The following is a 22307-nucleotide window of genomic DNA, read 5'->3' as shown; positions in this document are numbered from 1 at the left end:
CACTAGTATTTCTTCTTCTTTTTTATTGGAGAATTAGGCAACTGTCTTAATTGTCTTATCATTTATATTTTTGTGTGTATATATATATATATATATATATATATATATATATAATGAAATATGAATTGTCATCTCTTATTGGGGACCACCTTAATTGCCTTTTTGCCGCCCTTGGTCATGTATATATTGGACACTCCTTACATACATTTCTAAGCACATGAGGGTTTGAGACTCGCATATCCCCAACTTCATCACTAACTTCCCCCATATCTGTGTCCTCGTTAACCACTGCAATTTGTGTAGGAGTACAATTCTTCTCCCAACAGCCTGTTCATCATCACCAAGTTGTGCGACAATATATATATATACATATGTCGCCAACACCATATCTTGTAGACATCATTTATATAACTGAGATCATCGTTGTGCCATCATCATTACTAACATGATCATCTTCTTCCGCATATATAACTTTATATACTTTTAGCATACAAGTAAACTAATATTTATAAAATAATTTACAAATTATAAGTTTTTAAATTTTTTTTTTCACCAAAGTTATAGTTTATTTTAATATATTGTTAGTATACTTTACAGTTTACTCACATATTTGATAAAATTAATTTGTTTATCCATTCAAATCAATTTAGTGTCGATACTGTTAGATTGTTCCAACTCTAACCGTGCAACATGAGTAGGGCCCACCCGGAACCCAACCGATCCCGCCTATGTCTTTTGTACGAGCACTGGCAAATTTTTGTGGATCAAGGTGGGTCTGGTTTTGAAAATTTTCTACCTAACCTTCTATTGGGCTCGAACTTGGGTGGAGTTACTGGGCCACTCGGACCCAAAACTTTCATTGAAGTTTATTATTATTATTTTTTTTTTAATTTTTTTTTTTTCATAGTAGTCTGATAAAATTTCAATTAAAATATAAGCTTTTATAATTTATTTAAAATAAATTTATTTTCTAAATTTTGGAGAATTATTTTCTATCTTTATAATTTTAGTATCAAAATCCTCTTTAATGTATTCCTCAACTCATTAAAAAAACGTTGAGTTTTTCTTCAATACTGTGCTCGATTAATTTCAATTCGCTACGCGCCACTGTGGGTGCATCCGTTGAATAGTAAAAGTGTGAATGGGACCCACCCAAAACGAGTTCGAATTTTTTTTTGTTGACTCTGACTTGGCATGGAATTCTAAGTAGTCTATACAGTGGAAGTTGTACCTGATCAAAGCTCTTTTAACAGCTACAAAAGTATATAATACTTAGTAGAGTATATATATATATAAATTATATTAAAACAATGAACTTACCAAAAGAATAAATAAATAATGAAAAGACTTATGAATGAGAAAGGGAAAAAGAAAAACCAGCGGAGAATAAGGGGAATTTCAGAAAGTGTGGTGGGAGGGGTTGCGAAGAGGGCCAAACAAACCCTTAGTTGTTGTCTTCGCTCAATTCAGGTAAGACCACTGTCTTTCTCTTCTTCCATTTGATTGATCCGGCTAGGGTTTCATATTTTATCTTCTGATTTTTTCTAATCATGCTTTGGGATTGATCGCTTGGGCTTTCGTCAACATTTTATGTAACGCGGTGTTTCAAATTGTAACAGTGAACAAACAAAAACCCATCTGCGTTAGGCGGCTCTTTGCATCAAACCCAATTGTCAACTGTTTTTATGAAAATTCAAACACTTTAATCTTTTTGTCAGATTGGGTACTTCTAGTTTTATGTGTATGCACACACACACACACATACACATACACAAATGAAAAGTATGTTATTTTTATGCTATGGCTAGATGTTTCTGTTGCATGGTTTCATTTTCCTTCCTAATTGGCTACTGGTTTTGCCTTGATCACAACACTATGTGTTGTCTCTTTGCAGTGATACATCATATTTTAATTTGAATTTTGTTGGATATGTATATTGCGTGAATTATGAGATCAAGATTCTGAATAACAGTCTTGATCATGGTTTGTAGTATGGTCAGATGGAAGCAGCTGCATGATAATTTATTTCCAGGATGGTTTAGATAGTTAGAGAGTCAAAAAGACCGACTTTAATGTAGCAAGCAGTGAATGTTGCGAAATAATTGCAAGGCCAAAGAGGATATAATTTTCCGTAACTAAAAAATTAGTTGATTTTTGGGTTTAAAATATTTCATTCCGTAGTTGAAAAGGGAAGGGCTGTTACTTACATCTACTACAGGTTGTCTGCTGATGTGTACACAAACTAATGCACTTGACATTATGCTTGAGAGAAGTGCGGGTGTTGCACACGTGAATGCTGGTTAAAAACACAAATTACAACCAGCTCTTTTGTTTGTTACCCTTATTAGTAGAACTAAATACTAAATTGTTTCTCATTGCACTGAAGCCAAGCAGTTGCTAAGTTCTCTTTCGCTGTTATACCCTTTTATGGAACTTATTTCTAATGTGAAATGCCTCCAAGAGCATGGTTTTGAGGATTTTCTTATGATTCATATGTTATTTTGATTTCAACTTCACTTTTCTTCCATTTGTTATCACTACTTTTTTCACAATAGTGAACTGCACTATTTGTACTCCCAACCTGTTTGATTGGAGTGCTCCAAAAAGTACCACTACTACCACACATATGTTGTCTCCCTTATTTATTTATTGAAGTTTTTTGCCAATTGCCTGGAGGATGAAATGCTTTTGGTAAATCTCCTTTATATGTAACCAATTGTTTTGTAATACTCTCATTAAATGCCTTAGTCCTTACTCAATTTACTTTGCCGTACTTCGTAGTATGACTCGTAAGTTAGATATTGTATTGCTGGTGCAAATTTTATTTTATTTTATTTTATTTTTATTTTTTTCCTAATTGGCACTCACACACACTTGTCTCTTCTGTGACGTGAACCCCTAATCTCCCTTTGGGAGGTAAGAGGCTAATACTGCTAGGCCACTGGCCCGTTGGTTGTTGATGCAAATTTTAGTTTCACCTTGTTTTCATAAGTAGGGAATATACTATGCTTTTTCTCTTCATTGGAAAATTTCTTTTTAATGATCTAATTTAATTATATACCTACCTCCTATATTCTTCTAAGCTCAATTGAATTACTTTTCAGGTCTAGTGACTGCCCTTCTTTTTTGTTTTATTATTTTTTTTTAATCTCATTTTCAAATAGCAATGCACACACACCCCACTATGCTCCAATAGGGACTTGAACCCTCAACCTCTCATGGAGGAGGAGGAGATACCACTTAAGCAATACACTCGGTGACCTTAAATTACTTATACGGTTAAAAAATGGTCATTGTGCAGTGCTAGTCCAACCAATTAATTTTCATTTAATGTGCTTAACACAATCTAAATTTGACCTTCCTTATTGTACTAAACTATTATGCATCTTTTCTTCTCTGACGATTGTCCTATCATTCCGATTTTACAAATTGCTATATTAGGTTATTTTCTTCTTTATTCATTTACATCTTTCTAAATTTTCCTCATGACTGCATCTTTTTCTAGTTTTGTAATCAGATCCTTTTATATTACCAGACTACTTGGGCGTCATAATTCACCACCAATTTTCTCGAGATCATAGACATTTTCATTATACTTCCCAAGGGCCTCTTTTGCTATCCTTATAATACAATTAAACACCTTGTTGCACATTCCTGTTGACTTTTCATCTAAGCTCCATTTTGCTTCATAACTTTGTCATTCAATGATGGTGATTTTTCGCCTTTCAAATTTCCCACCTAGTTTTTGGACACTTATACCTTGTACTTCTGTTCCACTTCCCAAATATGTGAATCTAATTACATTAACTTATCCTTTGTAAATCACTTTCATGAATCTATTTAGTTTTCTCCATTATACCTTTTTAAATATTCTGGTTCATGCAAGAAAGAGAGATTCCTTTTTTCCTCTCACTTTTTGTATATTGTCCAATATATACCTTACAGAGTATGAAAACCTTCCAGATTTGAAAGGGATAAACTGCTTCCTTTTTTTCTCTGGAAAATAAATGCGTCCTTATTTGGCTTTACTGTTTTCTCCTTGGGAAAACTACTCATAAATCTAATTAGGAGTCCTGAATAACAAATTGGTCTATTTTAGAAGTTTGTTTTTCACTTTGGTTGAATTAAACAAAATAATTACATATGCATCGAGAATCATTATTTAGGACTAAAATGCCCTCCAAGTTCTTATTTCAAAATACAAAATTATCCTTTTTAAAATCAAATAATTCTTTCACTCAAGAAATTCAGGAAAAATAATTCCTTCACCAAATTATCCTTCTTATACCATAGGTTTCGCTGGAGAAAATGAAAAATAAGATTCATATTAATTTATAACATAATGAATCAATGACAAAATTAATAAAGACTACATAACCGATTAGCCGTTTACCTTTATTTATTTTTTCATTTCTGTGTGTTCAATACTCCATCATAGGCTCTCTACTACTTTCAGTTTCAGTATCTATAACTAAAATGCATGTAGGGATTTTTATTTTCCTGAATAAAATACGGTATAGTTTTAAAGTTACTAGCATTCAATTAAAGGCATATATTGAAATTTGCCAAATAAATTTACAGTTGTATATGCGGCAATTAAATCTCTTTAGAAATGGATGTTGAATAGGCAAAATCACCCAACACCCGAACTTTTTCTTTCTAAAAGAAAAGAAAAAATAAAATAAAAAGGCAAAGAAGAACCAGAAAGGGATTATGAGATTATCTGTTACACTTCAGTGGCATATCGCCAACTTGAGTTTGTCACACGTCTTTTTTTTTTTTGAAAGTCAGTTGGTCTTATGTCGCAATATCATCGGTTAATTGAATACCTAAATCTTATTTTTCTTGAATTTCATTTAAGAAGGATAATTTGGTATTTTGAAATAAGAGTTTGGAGGGCATTTTGGACTTGAACAATGATTATCAATGCATATGTAATTATTTTGCTTAATTTAATCAAAGTGAAAAATAAACTTTAAAAATCGTCCAATTTGTCATTTAGGACCCCTGACTTGATGTTAGTGTAGTTTTCCCTTCTCCTTCTATGGATCTATAAGTACTTTAGTACATGTAATGCATACACAAACACACATGCATGTACATATATATATACATATTTATGCTTGTTTCATTGGAATATTTTGTTTCTTATACTCTTTGTAGTCTGGCTTTCATAGACCCTGTTTGTTACTTTGTTATATTTTTGCAATTTCATATATATATTTTTCATTTTAACAACAGAATTGCCAGTGCGACAGCGGACAATTTCATATTAACCTTCACATAATTTTTGTATATTTTTTTTTTCTTTGGCTGCGGTAGTTGATCATGCCCATAAAATAGCCCATTATGATTCCTTTCCATGTCTTTTTTTATGCATTGACAATTACTTGTCACAACAGCCAGTTGCAAAAAATTCATATGACTCAGACAATGCATAACTGTTTGAATGTAAATCATTTTATTGTAATCATGATTAATACTTTACTTCTACAGGCTATCAACTACCAGGAAATTTAAATTTGGACAATATCTCAAGACGAGTTCAATCTCTTGATCGTGTGGGCGCACACCACTTTATGGTGTTAAAATTGGATTGTATTCTTTTTATGTTTACTCAGGCTTGTCAAGAACTGGTGATGTGAACAAAATTACTCGAGGATTCAACGTTTCATGCTTATGCTGAAAAAGGTTTGTGTTCCTTTTCTATCTGATCGCAAATTGGGTTATTAATTTGTTGAAATTTGGCTGATGGATTTATATACTTAATGTTTGTGTCTTATTCTGTGTTTGCATTCATGTTTATTGTACTTTATCAGGAGTTCGGGACCAAGTGTTGTCATTGCATTTTAATTCCCAAAGTTGTCTGTTACACGAAAAGTAATTTATTCTTTTATTGATTTTTATGCTTCAATATATTATTTTGGAGGCTTATTCAGTTATAATGGTTGCTTTCAATGGTTGCTTTTAAATTTTTATTTATTTATAATTTATAATTTATTATTTAAATGAAATGGTGTTCTTTTTTATATTCACTTTATGCTTCAGAAGGAATTATTCTGGGCTTTACACTATGAAGAGAAGCATCTATTCTTTATGTTTTTGCTCCTCCTTACAATGAAGTATGGCACTTTACTTAAGTTTAGACCCAATTCGTGTAGGTTTGACATGCTCCTGCTTCAAATTTAAATTGTTTGTTACACTACGATTTTCATGACAAAATGATTTGCACAAATTTTAAAGTTTTTAAAGTCCCAGTTTTGTGGTTAATCCATTTTCCTTTGTTTTTGTTGATTTAGGGGTCATTATTTGGTGCAATGGTAAAAGCTTGTTTTGTTAGGTGTGTGAGTGCAAGGTTTAATTTGAGAGCTGTCACTTTATACGCGATATTGATAATTTAGTGTTTTTATCCAATTATGAAGCATGGATATAAACACATGTATGACATGATATGGATACTGTAATATGAAGAATCTCAAATATATATATATATATATATATATATATAGTATTCATAATTTTGAATTTTGCACTTTTTCTCTGCATTATTATGAATGTAATCATTAATTTTAAAGAGTTATATGGGTGTTGTTTTTGCTTTTTAAAACTTATGTAATTTTCTATTAACATATTCTAAAATTGCACTGCTTGAAAGTTTCCCAAATGGGTCCCCACCATGTCCATACCGTGTCCCAGCCATATCAACCAGGGTAAAAAAGGTATGCAAACTCCAAGAGACTTTTAGCGATGTTGGACATGTGTCCCGTCACCACCACGGCTTTCTGTAGAGGAGCGTGCTTCATAGGCATCCAATCCACCTGTTGCAATATCCTTCATAGGTGGGATAAACACCAGTTGATAGTCTTTTGATTTCATTTCAGCCTAGTTAATAAACTTTTCATTTGTAAAAATGATGTTTAGCTGTTTTATTTATATGCCCTTTGTTGAAAAATTCAGTAATTGTGAAAAATTGGACATATAGAATAACCCGAGTTAACTGAAAAGCAAACTATCATGTAACAGGTAGATTCTAGAAAGACGAACAACCTAATATGAATAAAAGAATTAGTCACGGAGACCAAGTGGATTTTGAAGTTGTAAACCCTCAGTTTCTGGAACCCTGAGTGACAAACTTGCTCAAAATGGGGCAGGAGACCAACCTGTTTCCTTTCAACAGGATTTCCAATGTTTAATGTCAAAATTTAGCTATTTTCCTGATTGAGAAACTGACAGTAAAATCTAAAATAAAAAATTTGTTTAACAGGAAGATGATCCAAGGCAAGGCCTGCGAGGAATGTTTTATTGTACAGTGAATTTTAAGGTGCACTAATGCGATTGACCACTTGGTGAGTTGTCTACCTTCTTTGAGGTGCATGGGAGTTTTTTTCTTTGCGTATCCTCTGTTGGTGCACAGACCTTGCTTTGGTTTTTCCAGTAGTTAAAGTTGCACAAACACCCCTTTGTCCTATTGGGGACTGAAACCCTCAATCTTCCATTTGGAAGGAGGAAGAAAATACAACTTGGCCCCCTTGGTACAAGGACTAAGCTTGGTAATGCTTTTTGGTGTGGGGAATGGGAAATTAGGAGAACAGGAGGTAAGAGGAATGGAAGAGGCATGGGGAAGGGAAGTTGTCTTTCCCTCCTTGGTTGAGCAGGAAACAAAGGAGCAAGGAGGGAAAGAGGTACTGCTTGATTCTACCATTATACTTTTTGTTAAGAAAAGGTATTTTGAACGGTAAAACATGTAAAGAGTGGGGTAGCCCTATTCCTCCTCTGCGCCCATGTTTGGGCAGAAAGAATTGGTGGACCTTGAGGGAAAGTGTCCCCTCCTCTCTTCCTTTCCCATAATTTTTTATTATTATTATTATTTTTTTATTTATTTTTTTTGGGGATAATTTCACTTATCTCTCTTGAGGTTAGGCGCAATTACAGGCGGTACCCCTTACGTTTCAAAAATTACAGAAACCTCCCCTCAATGTGAGCGGAGTTAAATTCCGGTGGCATTCTTGTCAAATGACTAAGATACCCTTATTATATAAAATAAAAAATTAACAAAATGCAAAATGATAAAGCTACCCCCAATTATCTTCGTACGCATCTCTCCTCTCTCCAACATCTACTCTCTCTGTAACTAGAGATTTCTGGTCCTCCACATTGGAAATAAACAAACCAATTACAGAATTGAACAACCAATCTTGCCATAGTCCTCACCACCAAGTTATCGCCGCCACCGGTTCAGCACCGGCATCCTTGCTCACCGCCGGTCGGTCTCGCTATTGAGATTGTGCATTGCCGCCGCCATTTCAGTTCACTTCGTCACCGGATCAAAGCGCCGCTTCATCGCCTAGCTCACTAGTTCACCGTCGGTATCTTGCGTCGCTAGGCTCACTTTCTCTTTCTACAACCCCTGTGATCATCGATAGCAGATCCGTCATCCATCGTCATCTACAAGAGTTTGTGCACGCCGTCCTTCACCGCCGTTCCAAGCTGCTTGCACGCCATTCAAACCTCAAGCCGGTAAGCACCAATAAGAGCATCACCACCGTTCAATTCAGACCCAGTCCTTGCTGTCACCGTCATCGTAATAACCACTGTGCTTATCGCAACCGGAATCGCGACTCTTCCAGTAGGTTTTCGTCGCCACGCTCTGCCACCACCGCGGCACTGCCGTTCTTCCTCGCCATCGACTGAGCACATCCTTGCTCATTAGCTGTCTCCGAAATAGCGACTCTCGTTGTTCGCCGCCACACTCGGCGGCCACTGTGTCACGTTCTTCTTGCTTGTCGTCGACTTAGCACATCCTTGCTCATCTACCGTCGCCGGAATTGCGGCTCTTCCGGTCATTGTTCGTCGCCACACTACCGCCACCGCGTCATTGCCGTTCTTCTTGCTCGCCGTCAATTAAGCACATCCTTGCTCGTCCCCAGTGGGTTATTCATAGCTTGCTGCCGCCCGACGTTCCATCTGTCCTTGCTCGCCGTCCCGACCAGTCCCTTGTGCACCTCTGTTTGGGACATCATAACACACACACATATATATACACATATATATCCTAAAGACCTCTTTGATGTCCTGCTCCGTCCATCCCTTGATTCAGATACCAAGTCAAAATATGAAAAATTGAAAATATGAAAAATTGGGGTTTTAGAAGTATTGAAGGTTGGGACATAGAGAACATGAGACTCAGAGAGAATAGAGAGAGAAGGGTATATGAGTAATTTTAATTCAAAAGTAGGTGTGGAAATATCTTTATAATTATAGCAAGGACAAATATGGTATTTCATACTTTAAAATGGCTGACATCATCAAAAATTGTAATTGACTGGCGTTGACCATCACTGGAAGGGGCAAAGTGTTACAATGGAGCAAACCTTGAGGGAGGATAGTGTAATTTTTAAAACGTTAGGGGTAGTATCTGTAATTAGGCCTAACCTCGAGAGATGTAAGTGATATTATCCCTTTTTTTTAATAAAAAAAAAAAACAAAAACAAATGATCAAATTCTATAAATACCTTCTCTTTTCTTCTCTCTGGTCTGTCCTCCCAGTAAACGGTCATTACTCCAGTTTGATGTCCTCTTTGATTGACTGCTTTTGTTAGAATTCATTATCTGATATCTAACTTTATAGGATTTATGATTTGATTTCTATCTTTTAGACTCTCTTGAAGTTGATTGAATATCACCATTGAAAATACCCTTGACGTATCTTTGCAGATGGCAATTTTGAAAATTATCTTCTTCCTTTTTTTCTTTTTCTTTTTTTCTGTCAATTAGGAACTTTTCCTTGTCCAGTGACTTGTTCAATCAAGGATTATCCACCCTCAAGTTCACATTGAGATTGAGCAACTAATCATCCAACACACAAAACACTGTTGTCACAATTGATAATTGAACTCTCAACCTCCCATGTGGGATGCTGAGGAAATACCAGTTGGGCTAGGCCCTTGGTGGTAAAATCGTGTGTGGCCCTATTATTATTGTTTTCCGTGACAAATAACATACAGTCTTTGTCTGTAGTGGGAGTTGACCTCAACAATTCACTTTGAGAGATATAGATACCACTGGGTCTCGGTGGTTTTAAAAGGTGGTTGGTTGGGTGGCCCGCGTGAGTGAGTTCTGGTCCTGGAGAAGCATGTAGCATCATCGCTTAACAAGCCAATAACCCTTCTATAAATTCATCATCAACAACAACAACAACCAAGCCTTTTCCCAATGACTTGGGATCTGCCACATGAATCCCATGTTCCCATTCTGCTCTATTTAAGACCATAGTCTCAGTCAATCCACATGCTATCGTATCTTTCTTTACTAACTTTACCCACTTTAACTTTGGTCTTCCTCTTCCCCTAATATTACCCTCAATGTGAACTATATCACTTTTCCTAACCGGCGCACATAAACGTCTTCTTTTCACATATCCAAACCATCTTAACCGATTTTTTCTCATTTTATTTCCAATTGGTGCTGCTCCAACCATCTCCCGAATGTGATCATTTCCAATTCTGTCCTTTCTAGTCTTACCGCACATCCATCTCAACATTCACATTTCCCTCCATAAATTCATGCCCACATTTTTTAATGGAAAAATCAACAGCCAATTTTATTATATTCCTGCAACATTACATCGACTGGAATGCTTTGTCTTCAATATGTATCAAGCACAACTTCTTCCTGACCTTATGTCGGTTTCCCTATTGTAGTCTATTATGAAATTTGCAAGTTATCCACCAGATGAACTCACAATGGACAAAAATGAACTTTGATATGTACTCGTTCACTAACTGGTACAACATGTTCGAAGGATTCAATTTTATGTAAAAGTGGTCTTGCAAAAACTGTTTTTTGAATTTTGTGCTTCTTGCTAGCAATGATTCAGTTACACTAATTTAGATACCCTGGGAATTGTTTAACTTGTAAAAATGAATGCAGTCATAAATCTTTTTTTTTTTTATTTTTTCATTCAGAAAGAAAAATACAATGTGTTGTACTGGAATAGTGCTCTACAGTTCAACCTGTACAATATGCATGTCAGGAAGAATTATCAACAAAAAGTATCAATATTTAATGACCACCCCTTCTGGTACTATGTCAAAGGAAAAAAGGCTCAATAGGGCCAATATATATACAGGAACACTTTGCAATTTAGGAAAGCACAACAATTGAAATGGGTTTAAACTTTGTGCATTAATTGTTAATCATAACCATGGAGCTTTTATTCCAAATTGGACAAAAAGTAATTGTTTATCCTTCTTGGATAATATTCAACCGAGTGGACAGTCACGTGTGACATGTGCACTTAGCAAATGAAATGAAAAATGATAAACTCAGTTACTCAGCTGAATAATGTACACATTCTATGAACTAATTAATAAAAATTATTTCCACATCCTATGTGCTACTTGGCTTGGTGAGTAAAAAACTAAAACTATATGTTAAGAACACGTGAAGAAAGAAGAGAGATAAAGTACTATTTAGTAACATTAGATATAGAAAGAACTAGAAATTGTGAGCACTTAAAGTTACAGTGGTAACTCTTAGGAAACATATAGAGGGATTTGCTGGAACAATGAGCTTAACAGATTCATCATTTTCACCTAGTCCAGACATGATATAAATTGGTGCTCATAGTGAATAGAATCAATATGTGTAGCCTCGGCAAATATGGTGTTTAGGGTACTTGTGGGGGAAAATTTTCATATGAAGGTTGTGCTGGACTTTAAGAATGGTGGTTCTAAAAGGCCAACGTTCTGAGCTTTTGAGTATCACTGTTATGTTTGGTGTTAGTTCTCTATCATCCATGGCTTTCTAATACAATGTCTCATTGTTACCATTAAAATTTATTAACCAAGTTTTACCATCCTTTCCTTTTATAAGCTGATCGGGTCACTTTTGCTGCAGTTTTGTGGATTCTCTTAGCCTTGTCCATATTCAGTGTTGAAAACATCATCCATCATTCACATACATGCATGTACATGGGAGGTAAGATATATTGCAGATAGGCTTCAAACTTTTGAAAGACTTTTAATGTAGGATCAGGGGCGGACACACTAAGTTTGAAATTGATGTGTGTGAGAGGAGAGAGGAAGGGGGGGAAGAAAAACTATAAACTGCAGCTTTATGAACCAAAAGTATTTCATTACCCATTAAGTTCATGCAAAATACATCTAGCCATTTTTGTCATATATATGCATGGAGAGAGAAAAATTGTCTCATGTCCAGTCAGGTAATGTACAAAAATAATACAAAAAAAGTAATGAAATATCTTCTATCAAATTTGTCTGTTATAGAGAATAAAAACCACCTATTATCGAAGCAACCAACTATCTTGAAAAATTGTCTGTCAATTAGTTTAATCACAACTAATATAAATCAAGAAAATAACACAATATACATAAAATGGAAAGCATCCAAGTCGTCTAAAAGTTAACAAGCTCGTGGCAACAATATTTATAGATTTAAACAAATACATGTGGAGAAACAGATAACATAGAAACACAAATACATGTCTATACAATGCCCTCAAGATTGAGCTTAAGCATATGAATGCTACTTAATTGACAGAGATGTGAGTTTCTCACATGGTCACATCTTGTACGGTATCCACCTCTACTTAATTGGCAGAGATGTGAGTTACTCACATGTACAGTATCCACAAAGGTCAATTTTTTCCTTGTCTTGGTATCATATTTTCCTATATTATGCATCCACTATAAAAGGAATAAGAAGAAAAACACTGAAGAGATGTATTTTTGTTTACTTACACTCTGAGGGTCAGTTTGGTGCAATGGCAAAGGGAGGAAAGGGAAGGGAAGGGAAGGGAAGGTGATGGAGGGGGATTAAAAATTTGTGTTTGGCAAAAATTGTTGGAAGGAAAGGGAAGGGAAGGGAAGGTGATGGAGGGGGATTAAAATTTTGTGTTTGGCAAAAATTGTTGGAAGGAAAGGGAAGGGAAGGGAAGGGAAGGGTTTGGAGGGTTAACACAAGCCAGTAAATTTCTTAACCTCCCAAAAATGGGAGGAAATGAAGGGAAAGGGAAGGAGAGGCTTGGTGTGTGATTTCAGATGCCAATTTTGCCCTTGATTACATGTGAATTTAGTTTGCAAAACAAGAATTACAGACCTTGATTAGTTGATTTAGCAGTTGCAGAGAGAGGGCCCGCGGCTGAAGCTTGCGAACGGCGAACCCGAATTGGAACAGCGGGCGATGGAAACTGATATGGGTTTTGATCGATATGGGTTTTGATTTTTTGAACAATCTGAAATTCGGTTTTGATTTTTTGAACAATCTGAAATGATGAAGTATATGGGTTTTGAACTACTGATTCTTGTAGTAGTTTGCAGTTGCAAAGAGAGAGAGAGAGAGAGAGAGAGAAGTTCGGCGTTGAGAACGAGAATAGAGGCTGAAATGATTTGCCCTAGAGACAGTAGAGGCTGAAATTTTTTTTTTCTTTTCTTGTGGGCCTAGAGACGGTATATATATGTATATTTTAAAATATAAAAGGGTATAATGGTCAATTTATTAAAATAATTCCCTTTCTTTTCTTTCCCCTTCTTTTCCCAAACGTGATTATTGTCTTTCCCTTTCTTTTCCTTCATTAATCAACCAAACACAATACCAAATTAAAATTATCATTCCCTTCCCTTTCCTTCCCCTTCCCTCATAACTAAAGTTATCCTTCCCCTTCAAACCCACCCTACCAAACATAGCCTAATAGAATGGTACCCGTGCAATGTTTAGAAATTTTCCTCATTTTTTTTTTTCCTCTTTTATTATCTCCTTATTTCATTTTGAGGGAGTCTCATTCTCCTTGTACACTTTTATTTATTAATATATCTTTTGGTTTCGTGTTAATAGAGTGAAGTTCCACCCAAATTTAAAACCTTTTTATAGAATGCAGTTCAAAAAGAAGTTATTGCTTATATGCTTCAAAGAAGGAAGCGTGAAGTAATGTTCTCTTACATTTTCCTTTTGTGTAAGAGATGTGAAAGGGACTAATGGTCAACTGCTTCCAGGAATTCATTTACACGGTTTTGGTACCTCTCCGATGTATCTAAAAGCAGTTAGGTGTCTTTCATGTCTTATCTCTGTTTCTCTGAACCTTTTAAGGTGGGTGCTGCTAAAGGGCAGAGACTAAAACACTCTTTTTCAAATAAGAAGGCCAAGAGAAAGAATATTGTTAAGATTTTTCTTGGAAGCTATGGGTGTAGACTGTAGTGTCTTAAGGTAGATTGACAAAGGTACAGGAGGTCTATGGATGTGTCCTGACATTGGAAAACAAGAATTGACTTGTATAGTTCCCTCTATTCGATCCATGGTTACTAAAACATGGATATCCTTGCAATGAACCTGCTGTTTTCCTTGAGAATTTTCTAGATTGTCATATGCCCCTCTGGCTTTTTCTCTCATCTGTTCGTCTTCGATGCTACTGCCAAGTCTGGATTTTTGCTTTCTTTATTATTATTTTGTTCTCTATTGTTTTCTCTTTTTTCCTTGTGTTGAAGCTTTGCTCTCCATAGGTTGATGCTTGATTGTGATTAAAAAATTTAAGGTTTTGAAAAGCCTTCTAAAAATTTACACTTAATTATTAAAAAAAAATTGATAAAAAGACAAGTCTTTAAGGGTTGTGAACTTTGATACCTAACTATCTATTAATTTCATTCCTAATTTGTTAACCTTCAAACGTGCCGTATTTGGTTTGAAATCTTGTCTTCTTTAGTGTATCTATGCCTGGATCTCTTGGAAATGTTAACTAATGAATTTGTCAAAAAAAATTAAGATGGAATGTGTTGCATTAAAAGTGGCGCGTGGCTGTTGTACTTGGAAGGCAAAGTTTGAGGTGTCTGTCATGTACATGTTTATGGAAATTTTAGTTGACACTTTCCTAGACTTCCTTGATCTTTATGAAATGATTTGACTGCTGTGACCGAAATTTGACTGAGGCTTACAATAATAATGTTTATCAACTGTCTGTAAGGTTTCCTTGTTGAATTCACTTTCTAGCATATTTCACCATGTCAAATCAATCTTACTTTTCTCATTGTTTCCAACTGAAAGTCCCTGCACACATGTTGGATGCAAACTAAGAAGCACGAAAACGGATACAGGACACGGATACGACATGGACACGGACACGGCGACACGACAAATACTAAAAAATTAGGACACGGACATGGCGGGGACGCAATCAATATTAAATATTTATATATATATATATATATAGTGTTGTAGTTTCTGTTTAAGAAATTACGAGTAATATTATTTTTTATCAACCTAATAATGAAAAAAATTGTGTTTTGCCGGGAAAAAGAAAGAATGATAGACAAGGGTTAAGAAAGAGAAAAAACAAAGAGACAAAGAGGATTAGGAGCTTAGTTAAAATTAAAGGTAAGAATCAATAGAAGAGAAAAAGATTGTGGAAACAAGAGGAAAAAGGAAAAAGAGACAAAAAGAATTTTGTTGTAAAAGGAAAAAAAGAAGTACCGAGGGCTTGTGAAGAAGAAGAAGAAGAAGAAGAAGAAAGAAAAGAGGAGGACTAAGAAGAAGAGTGCAAAAGAGGAGAGAGAGAGAGCATCGACTGACAGCGAAGCTTGGTCGGTGAGATAACAAGAGAGAGTCAAAGATGATCGCGCAAGAGTTTGAACCTTTGAACTAAAATATAGGTACAAATATTTGATTGTTTTTTAAAACGTTTTTTAAGTAATTATTTAATGACCTTCAAATTACTAAAAGTTCTTAAACAACTCCTAATATTTTACACTTCAACCTAGCTTTCTTTGTAAAACTTTCTTTAAATCCCCAAGAATGCCTTATAAAAAAAATAAACCCAAAGAATGGGACACGCATGTCGGACACATATCCATGGCATGTCGAACGCATGTCCACGGTGTATCCATGTTGTGTCTGAATATTAAAAAAATAAAATACAATGGGACATTTTTTTTTTTGGCATGTCCAATACGTGTCGGTGTCCGACACATGTCCGACACAGATTCTTTGCCCGTTTTAGGCGTGTCCGTGCTTTGTAGGATGCAACTATAATTTCCTCATTAAGCAAATGGACAGCTGCATCACAACATGGAAGCTTATGGAATCTTGAACGTGGAATAAACCCATTTATGATGCATAGTGTCATGTTTTGCTGCCATCTCTCTCTCTCGCTCTCCTGTGGCTGGTGTGTGTGACAGGGGATAGCGTTCGTAGAACCTCTTGAGATTAATGCGCTTAACTGGCAGAATATTAATAATATCAAATTAACTTATCTATCTACATGTTTAGTTTATTTACTTTGGTATTGTAAATTTTTCGTATTACCTTTGCTATTTTAGCTGTAGCATGGGCCGATATCTGGTGCAAAAATCTTTTCTTGATTCACTTTACTGAGGACCATGAGCTCTTCTGTCTTGATACAGGTGTGATGGAGATATCATTATTGAAAGCACTTCTCAGAAACATCTCTTGTTTCTTTCATTTGTTGTCTCATGATAACATAAACTGTGAACCAGTTCATAGATACTACCAGAAGATTGAAGAGATATTGAAGTTGATAAAGCCGGTGCTTGATGCCATTACTGATGCTGAAATAGCATCTGAAGAACAACTTCATAATAAATTTGCAGGACTGAGTCAATATGTTGATGAACTGAGGGAGCTATTTGAAAACTGGCATCCGTTGATGAGTAAAGTTTATTTTGTACGTATCATGATCTATATTTTCAACTTATAGTTTTTAAATATTTTTAAAAAAAAAAGATTCATCTTACTAACCATTTTAAGAGAGCTAAAATGCTGGAACCAACCTAGTCGGGGCAACATTCTGATGACTAGACATTGATCAATATAAAATTCATTATGTTATATAATTGATTTGGAGGTTATATTTGTTGATCAGCGTGTTTAATAGGAGATAATATTGCTTTTGATGGGTTTTTTTTTTTGGTTTTTTATTTTTCCTTTTTAAACAACTCCTCATATTTACACTTCAGCCTATTTTTCTTTCCTTTTTGTGAGTTCACTTTCTTGCTCTATTTTTCGTTCTACTTCCTTTATCTTGACCTAGTCAGCGCTTTTCCTCCTAGGTTAGTTAATATATGTTGCATGTGGTGGTGACAGATTTGGTGTTGAGTTGACAGACTTCATAGCGAAACTAGTGGTCATGGTGGTGAATGATTGTCAGAAATGTTGATGTCAATGGTGGCACCATGATGGTTTTGGAGATGGAGACGGAGACGATAAAGGTTGCAAGGTCTACAATTGTGAAAGGATGACTATTGTTCATGCATTGACATAATGATGGATGTGGCAGTGGTCCATTGACAGTTAGCTGAAGGTGGTAGGAACGACAAAATTATTATGTTATGGTGGTGTTGATGAGTTATTATAATCGGTAATAATTTAGTGGGGGTGACTGGTTATAGATCTCAGTTTCGGGGAGGGGGGTTGGTGTGGGGATGATTGGTTACAGGTCACAAAGATACTGGTGGTTGTGTTAGTGATAGTAATGGTGATGGTTAACCTGATGGTCATGAATTCAAGTTTCATAAGGTGATGTTAAGAGTGCTATACTGGTAATATTGGAAGGGTATTAAGATGGTGCCACTGTAGGGTTGTGATGCTGATGGTGATCTGCTGGAGTTGGGTGTGAGTTCTACAGTGATGGTGGTCGTGGGGGTGCTATTGGTGGTTGTGACATCAATGACGTTGGCAGGAGTGTTGAAATGAATTTAGAGGATGTGGCAGTGGCTGTAATTGCAATGGCAACGGTGGTGAGGGGTGGTTGATAAGGATGATGTGGTGGATGTTTGGTTGTTGTGATGATGGTAGTAGTAGCAAGTTTTCAGAGGTGGCAATAACGATGGGTTGCTTTTTTCCTCCATTTTCAAATGGTGGGATTGCAAATACATATTTCCTCTTCATGATTGATAGCCACTGTCTCCTGTAAAGTTTGTTTTATGGATTGGGGCTGTAAATTTAGTTCAATTTGACGGCTGCATCCCAAACAGAATTCAGAATATGAGTTTCCAATTCTAATTTTTCCTATGATTTCTCACACTTAGTACCCTGAGGATTTTTAAGCTGCTATTCCGCTGCATAAAGTCATTGGTTATTGCTTAATTCCTCTTAATAATTGTTCTACTAATTAAATTATTGATCTTCCCAAAAACATGCAGAGCTTTCTTTGGTTATTACTTGATCAATATATTTTACTCTGTAATAACTATGCAATCAATGACTTGTCAAAAAGAAATATAACCATCAAATGATATGCCATAGTTTACATAAATGGATAAATGTATCTTGGAATTTGAAGGACCCCCACTGCCATAGTCAAGGAGTGGTTGTAGATCATCCCCACACAATTTTAATGCTTATTATCTTTTTTTCCTTGTTGGGGCATATGGATAGAAGTGCCGTGAAGAAATTCCATTCTACATGTAATCTCCCCGCCCCGCAGGCTCCCTCTACAAAATTTCTATGTTTCAATATCAGCTGACCTTGAAAATCATGGGAGGACTGCATCATAAAGAGACACAAATTCATGTAATCTTTATCTTACCAAATGCTCATTTATATTGTTGTTGTTGCGGCCAATATCTACCGTAGGTGTTTAAACTAAGAAATTTAAGTTGTAATATATGGTGTTTAATCTATGGTATTCTTGAAACCTCGGTTCCAGCAGCGATGTTGTTTCTTACCTTTTCCATTGATCTTCGACGGACAAGAGAATGCCTTCTCTCTATCTCTGTGCATCCTTTCCGTAAGAAAATAGCAATATGTTTCTACTTCCTTTTTAATATGTGTGTGTGTGTGTGTGTGTGTACAAGTCAAACTCTTGTAGTGGGAGCCTGGGAAGCTGTTTTTTTTCTCTTGACTGAAACTTTGTTTTGCTACTGAATAGGATGTAAAACTTTCATGAACAAACTTGGATTCCATTTTTCTTGGATTCCATGGCTGTTGCAATGTGATTCCCCTAGCTCCTGAGCTTAATTTTCCATTCTGAAACTCTTCCTTGCAACTTGGAAACCAAAAAGAGCTAGTTCTTTGTTTGGACTTAGCATATAAAGCATCTTTGGTTAGGATTTTTCACTTTATGCTTCTTGTTCCTTTGTTAGGGAGGAATTTTCTTATGCTCAGCCCTTGAATGAGATATATAAATGGGTATACGAGGTTTTGAGTTGGTCTTTTATTTGACTGCTTAAAGTTTTGATCTACTTTTCTTTTTCCTCCCATCTAACTAGCACATGTTGCATGATCTTTAGGTTCTGCAAGTTGAATCATTAATATCAAAGGTTCAGACTTCTATCCTGGAAATTTTCGAGCTGCTGAAATCTTCGGATCAATATCTCCCTGTTGAATTGAATGCTGCATCTCTTGAGGTACCTAACATATATATATTTTTAGTTCTACCTTCTAAAGTTGTCTGTATTTAGAGCATGCATCATAGCTTCTCCAATTTAATATGCATGATGTAGAATTCTTTGGATGAAAATCCATCTAATTATCATCTGCCATATGCAGTTCTTATATTGTTGCCAAATTAAAGCTAACTATTTTACATACGATTCTAGTAAAACAAAAAATATATGAGATTATCCTTTTTTGATGTCTAACGCTTCGTGCCTGATTGCAGCTTTGTGCACAGAAAATTAAGCAAATGGGTTATGAACATACCTCAGTTGTCATCACAAAAGCAATTAAGGATCAAGTGGAAGGCTCTGAACCTAGTTCAGAGAGCCAGGCAAAGTTCATTGATAGCCTGAGCTTAAGGTCAAATCAGGAGCTTCTGATTGAGGCTGTGGCGCTTGAAAAATTGAAGGAGAATGCCGAACAAGCTGAGAAGAATGAAGAAGCTGAGTACATTGATCAAATGATCGCTCTTATTACCCACATGCATGAGCGCCTTGTTATGATGAAACAGTCCGAGAGCTGTAATCCCGTTCTCATTCCTGCTGATTTCTGCTGCCCTCTTTCACTTGAACTGATGACAGACCCAGTAATTGTAGCTTCAGGACAAACCTATGAGCGGGCTTTTATCCATAAGTGGATTGATCTTGGGCTCACTGTTTGCCCAAAGACCAGGCAAACTCTCGCCCACACCAATCTCATTCCTAATTACACTGTAAAGGCACTAATTGCAAATTGGTGTGAAACAAACAATGTTAAGCTGCCTGAAACAAACAACGCTAAGCTGCCTGACCCCTTGAAATCTATGAGCTTAAACCAGCCTTCTTCCCTTTCACATCCCGAATCTGGTGCTCCCAGGGATTTGCATATCCTTCCTCATTCAAGGGCTAATCAACCTATATCACCCCGTTCACCTCGGTCTATGGGTTCACCTGGAAAGAATCTAATCTCATCTAGTGGAATCCATCGAGAGGGAACTTCTCCATCACATCCTCGTTCGTCTTCAGAGGATTCCTTGCCTGGTGTAGCTGGAAATGGACATGGTTTGGATATTGGGAGAACATCAGTTACAAATTCCGAAGACCGGTTGGTTAACTCGGAAGAGAGAAGTTTGGATTCATGTAGCCAACCCCCTATTTCACCATCAAGAAAAGAACTTTCTAGTGCTAGTGGGCCTGATGAACAGTCATCTCAGGGCCATAATCGAACTGTCTCAGCTTCCAGCACACTTTCTAATGCAAATTTTTCACAAGGAACGCCAGGTGATGGCAATGAGGTGCCCTCCCAGGTGACAGCCTACAGTAGTGATACTTCTGGGGAGGTGACATCAGAGCCACTGGCTACTACTACCTCAACCACCCCACAGAGAGAGCATGAGTTCCCACTTCGATTGGAGGCGAGATCTCGAAGCCAAATCTGGCGCAGGCCATCTGAAAGGTTTGTTCCAAGGATAGTTTCTTCTCCTGCCATGGACACGAGGGCTGATCTTTCTGAAGTTGAAACCCAAGTCAGGAGGCTTGTTGACGACTTGAAGAGCACATCAAGTGATGCTCAAAGGAATGCCACAGCTGAACTTAGGCTACTTGCCAAGCATAACATGGATAATCGAATTGTAATAGCAAGCTGTGGAGCCATCAACCTGTTGGTTGAACTACTCAGTTCACCAGACACAAGGATACAGGAAAATGCTGTTACTGCACTTCTCAACTTATCAATTAATGATAATAACAAAACCGCTATTGCAAATGCTGGCGCAATTGAACCTTTGATTCATGTTCTTGAGACAGGTAGTCCTGAGGCTAAGGAGAACTCAGCTGCCACTCTTTTTAGCCTCTCGGTGATTGAGGATAACAAGGTCAAGATTGGAAGGTCTGGCGCAATTAAACCTCTGGTTGATTTATTGGGAAATGGAACTCCTAGGGGGAAAAAAGATGCAGCCACAGCTTTGTTTAATTTGTCAATATTTCATGAAAATAAGGCCCGGATTGTGCAGGCTGGAGCTGTGAAATACCTTGTAGAGTTGATGGACCCTGCTGCGGGGATGGTTGATAAGGCAGTTGCTGTTTTGGCTAATCTTGCTACCATCCATGAAGGAAGGGCTGCAATTGGTCAGGAGGGAGGGATTCCTGTTCTAGTTGAGGTTGTTGAGTTGGGTTCTGCAAGAGGGAAGGAGAATGCAGCTGCTGCTCTTCTACAGCTTTGCACAAATAGTGGTAGATTCTGCAATACGGTGCTTCAGGAAGGAGCTGTTCCACCATTAGTGGCATTGTCTCAGTCGGGCACACCAAGAGCCAAGGAAAAGGTATACTACTTGCAGTTCAAAAACCCCTCCTCTCTAACACCGCATCCACCCCCTCCAGAAAGAAATGTATTAACTTTTTGGTTGTTTGCAGGCTCAGGCGCTTCTAAACTACTTTAGAAGCCAGCGACATGGTAATGCTGGGAGGGGCTGACTTTCATAAGATAACCCTTGGATTCATCCAATATCTTGAGGTAAGATATATTTAGTGTGTAAATCCCATGTTGCAAATAATGACTACGAAGGGCCTGCTGCTTGGATGTTTCTTGATTTGTGAAGAGAAGAAAAAAAAAATTAAAAAATTGATTTGCGGGGATTTCTCGAGTCCTCTGATGAATAACTTTATATGTGAATGTGGGAAAAAAATTTTACACCTGGAAGTTTAGTTTTTGCAGCCTTCTGTAATATGAGTTTGGGCAAGACGTGGAAAGGGAATAATCATTTTTATATTGTTAGATGTCATGCCTTCTCATGTTATTGCTGATGTTGTATTTGTTTTTTACCTTTTTATTTATTTTTTATGTAAATGTCTTGTGTGTCCTAGAAATTCTTGAGAAGTTGAGGGATGTGCCCTATATAAATGAACTCGGTTGGTTTTTATTATTAT

At 36.5% G+C, this 22307-nt stretch overlaps 1 protein-coding gene across 5 annotated transcripts; it reads left to right on the top strand.

Annotated features, from left to right (window-relative positions):
- Positions 1-1319: 1319 nt before the first annotated feature.
- LOC132286384 (U-box domain-containing protein 4) lies at positions 1320-22307 on the top strand. Of its 5 annotated transcripts, none has more exons than XM_059788714.1 (7): positions 1320-1470; positions 5497-5691; positions 7265-7346; positions 16410-16690; positions 19257-19373; positions 19628-21703; positions 21795-22307. In XM_059788714.1, exons 4-7 carry the CDS (start codon positions 16415-16417, stop codon positions 21852-21854), a joined length of 2529 nt encoding a protein of 842 aa, XP_059644697.1. In that variant the 5' UTR covers positions 1320-1470; positions 5497-5691; positions 7265-7346; positions 16410-16414; the 3' UTR covers positions 21855-22307. The 5 variants fall into 5 exon arrangements, with proteins under 5 accessions (XP_059644697.1, XP_059644695.1, XP_059644696.1 ...); XM_059788712.1 differs by lacking the exon at positions 7265-7346 and adding an exon at positions 5820-5880; XM_059788713.1 differs by lacking the exon at positions 7265-7346.

The sequence above is a fragment of the Cornus florida genome, unplaced genomic scaffold (genome assembly GCF_030987335.1).
Source record: "Cornus florida cultivar Cherokee Brave unplaced genomic scaffold, ASM3098733v1 CherokeeBrave_3.0.0_Hap2_Chr11, whole genome shotgun sequence".
NCBI lineage: Eukaryota > Viridiplantae > Streptophyta > Magnoliopsida > Cornales > Cornaceae > Cornus > Cornus florida.
This window is presented reverse-complemented; position numbering and strand designations above follow the sequence as displayed.

Excerpts from the sequence above, each read along its gene's own strand:
- LOC132286384 (XM_059788712.1), top strand. Across the intron at positions 19,374-19,627 it reads TGAATGCTGCATCTCTTGAG|CTTTGTGCACAGAAAATTAA; the intron begins GTACCTAACATA and ends GCCTGATTGCAG. Across the intron at positions 21,704-21,794 it reads CACCAAGAGCCAAGGAAAAG|GCTCAGGCGCTTCTAAACTA; the intron begins GTATACTACTTG and ends GGTTGTTTGCAG.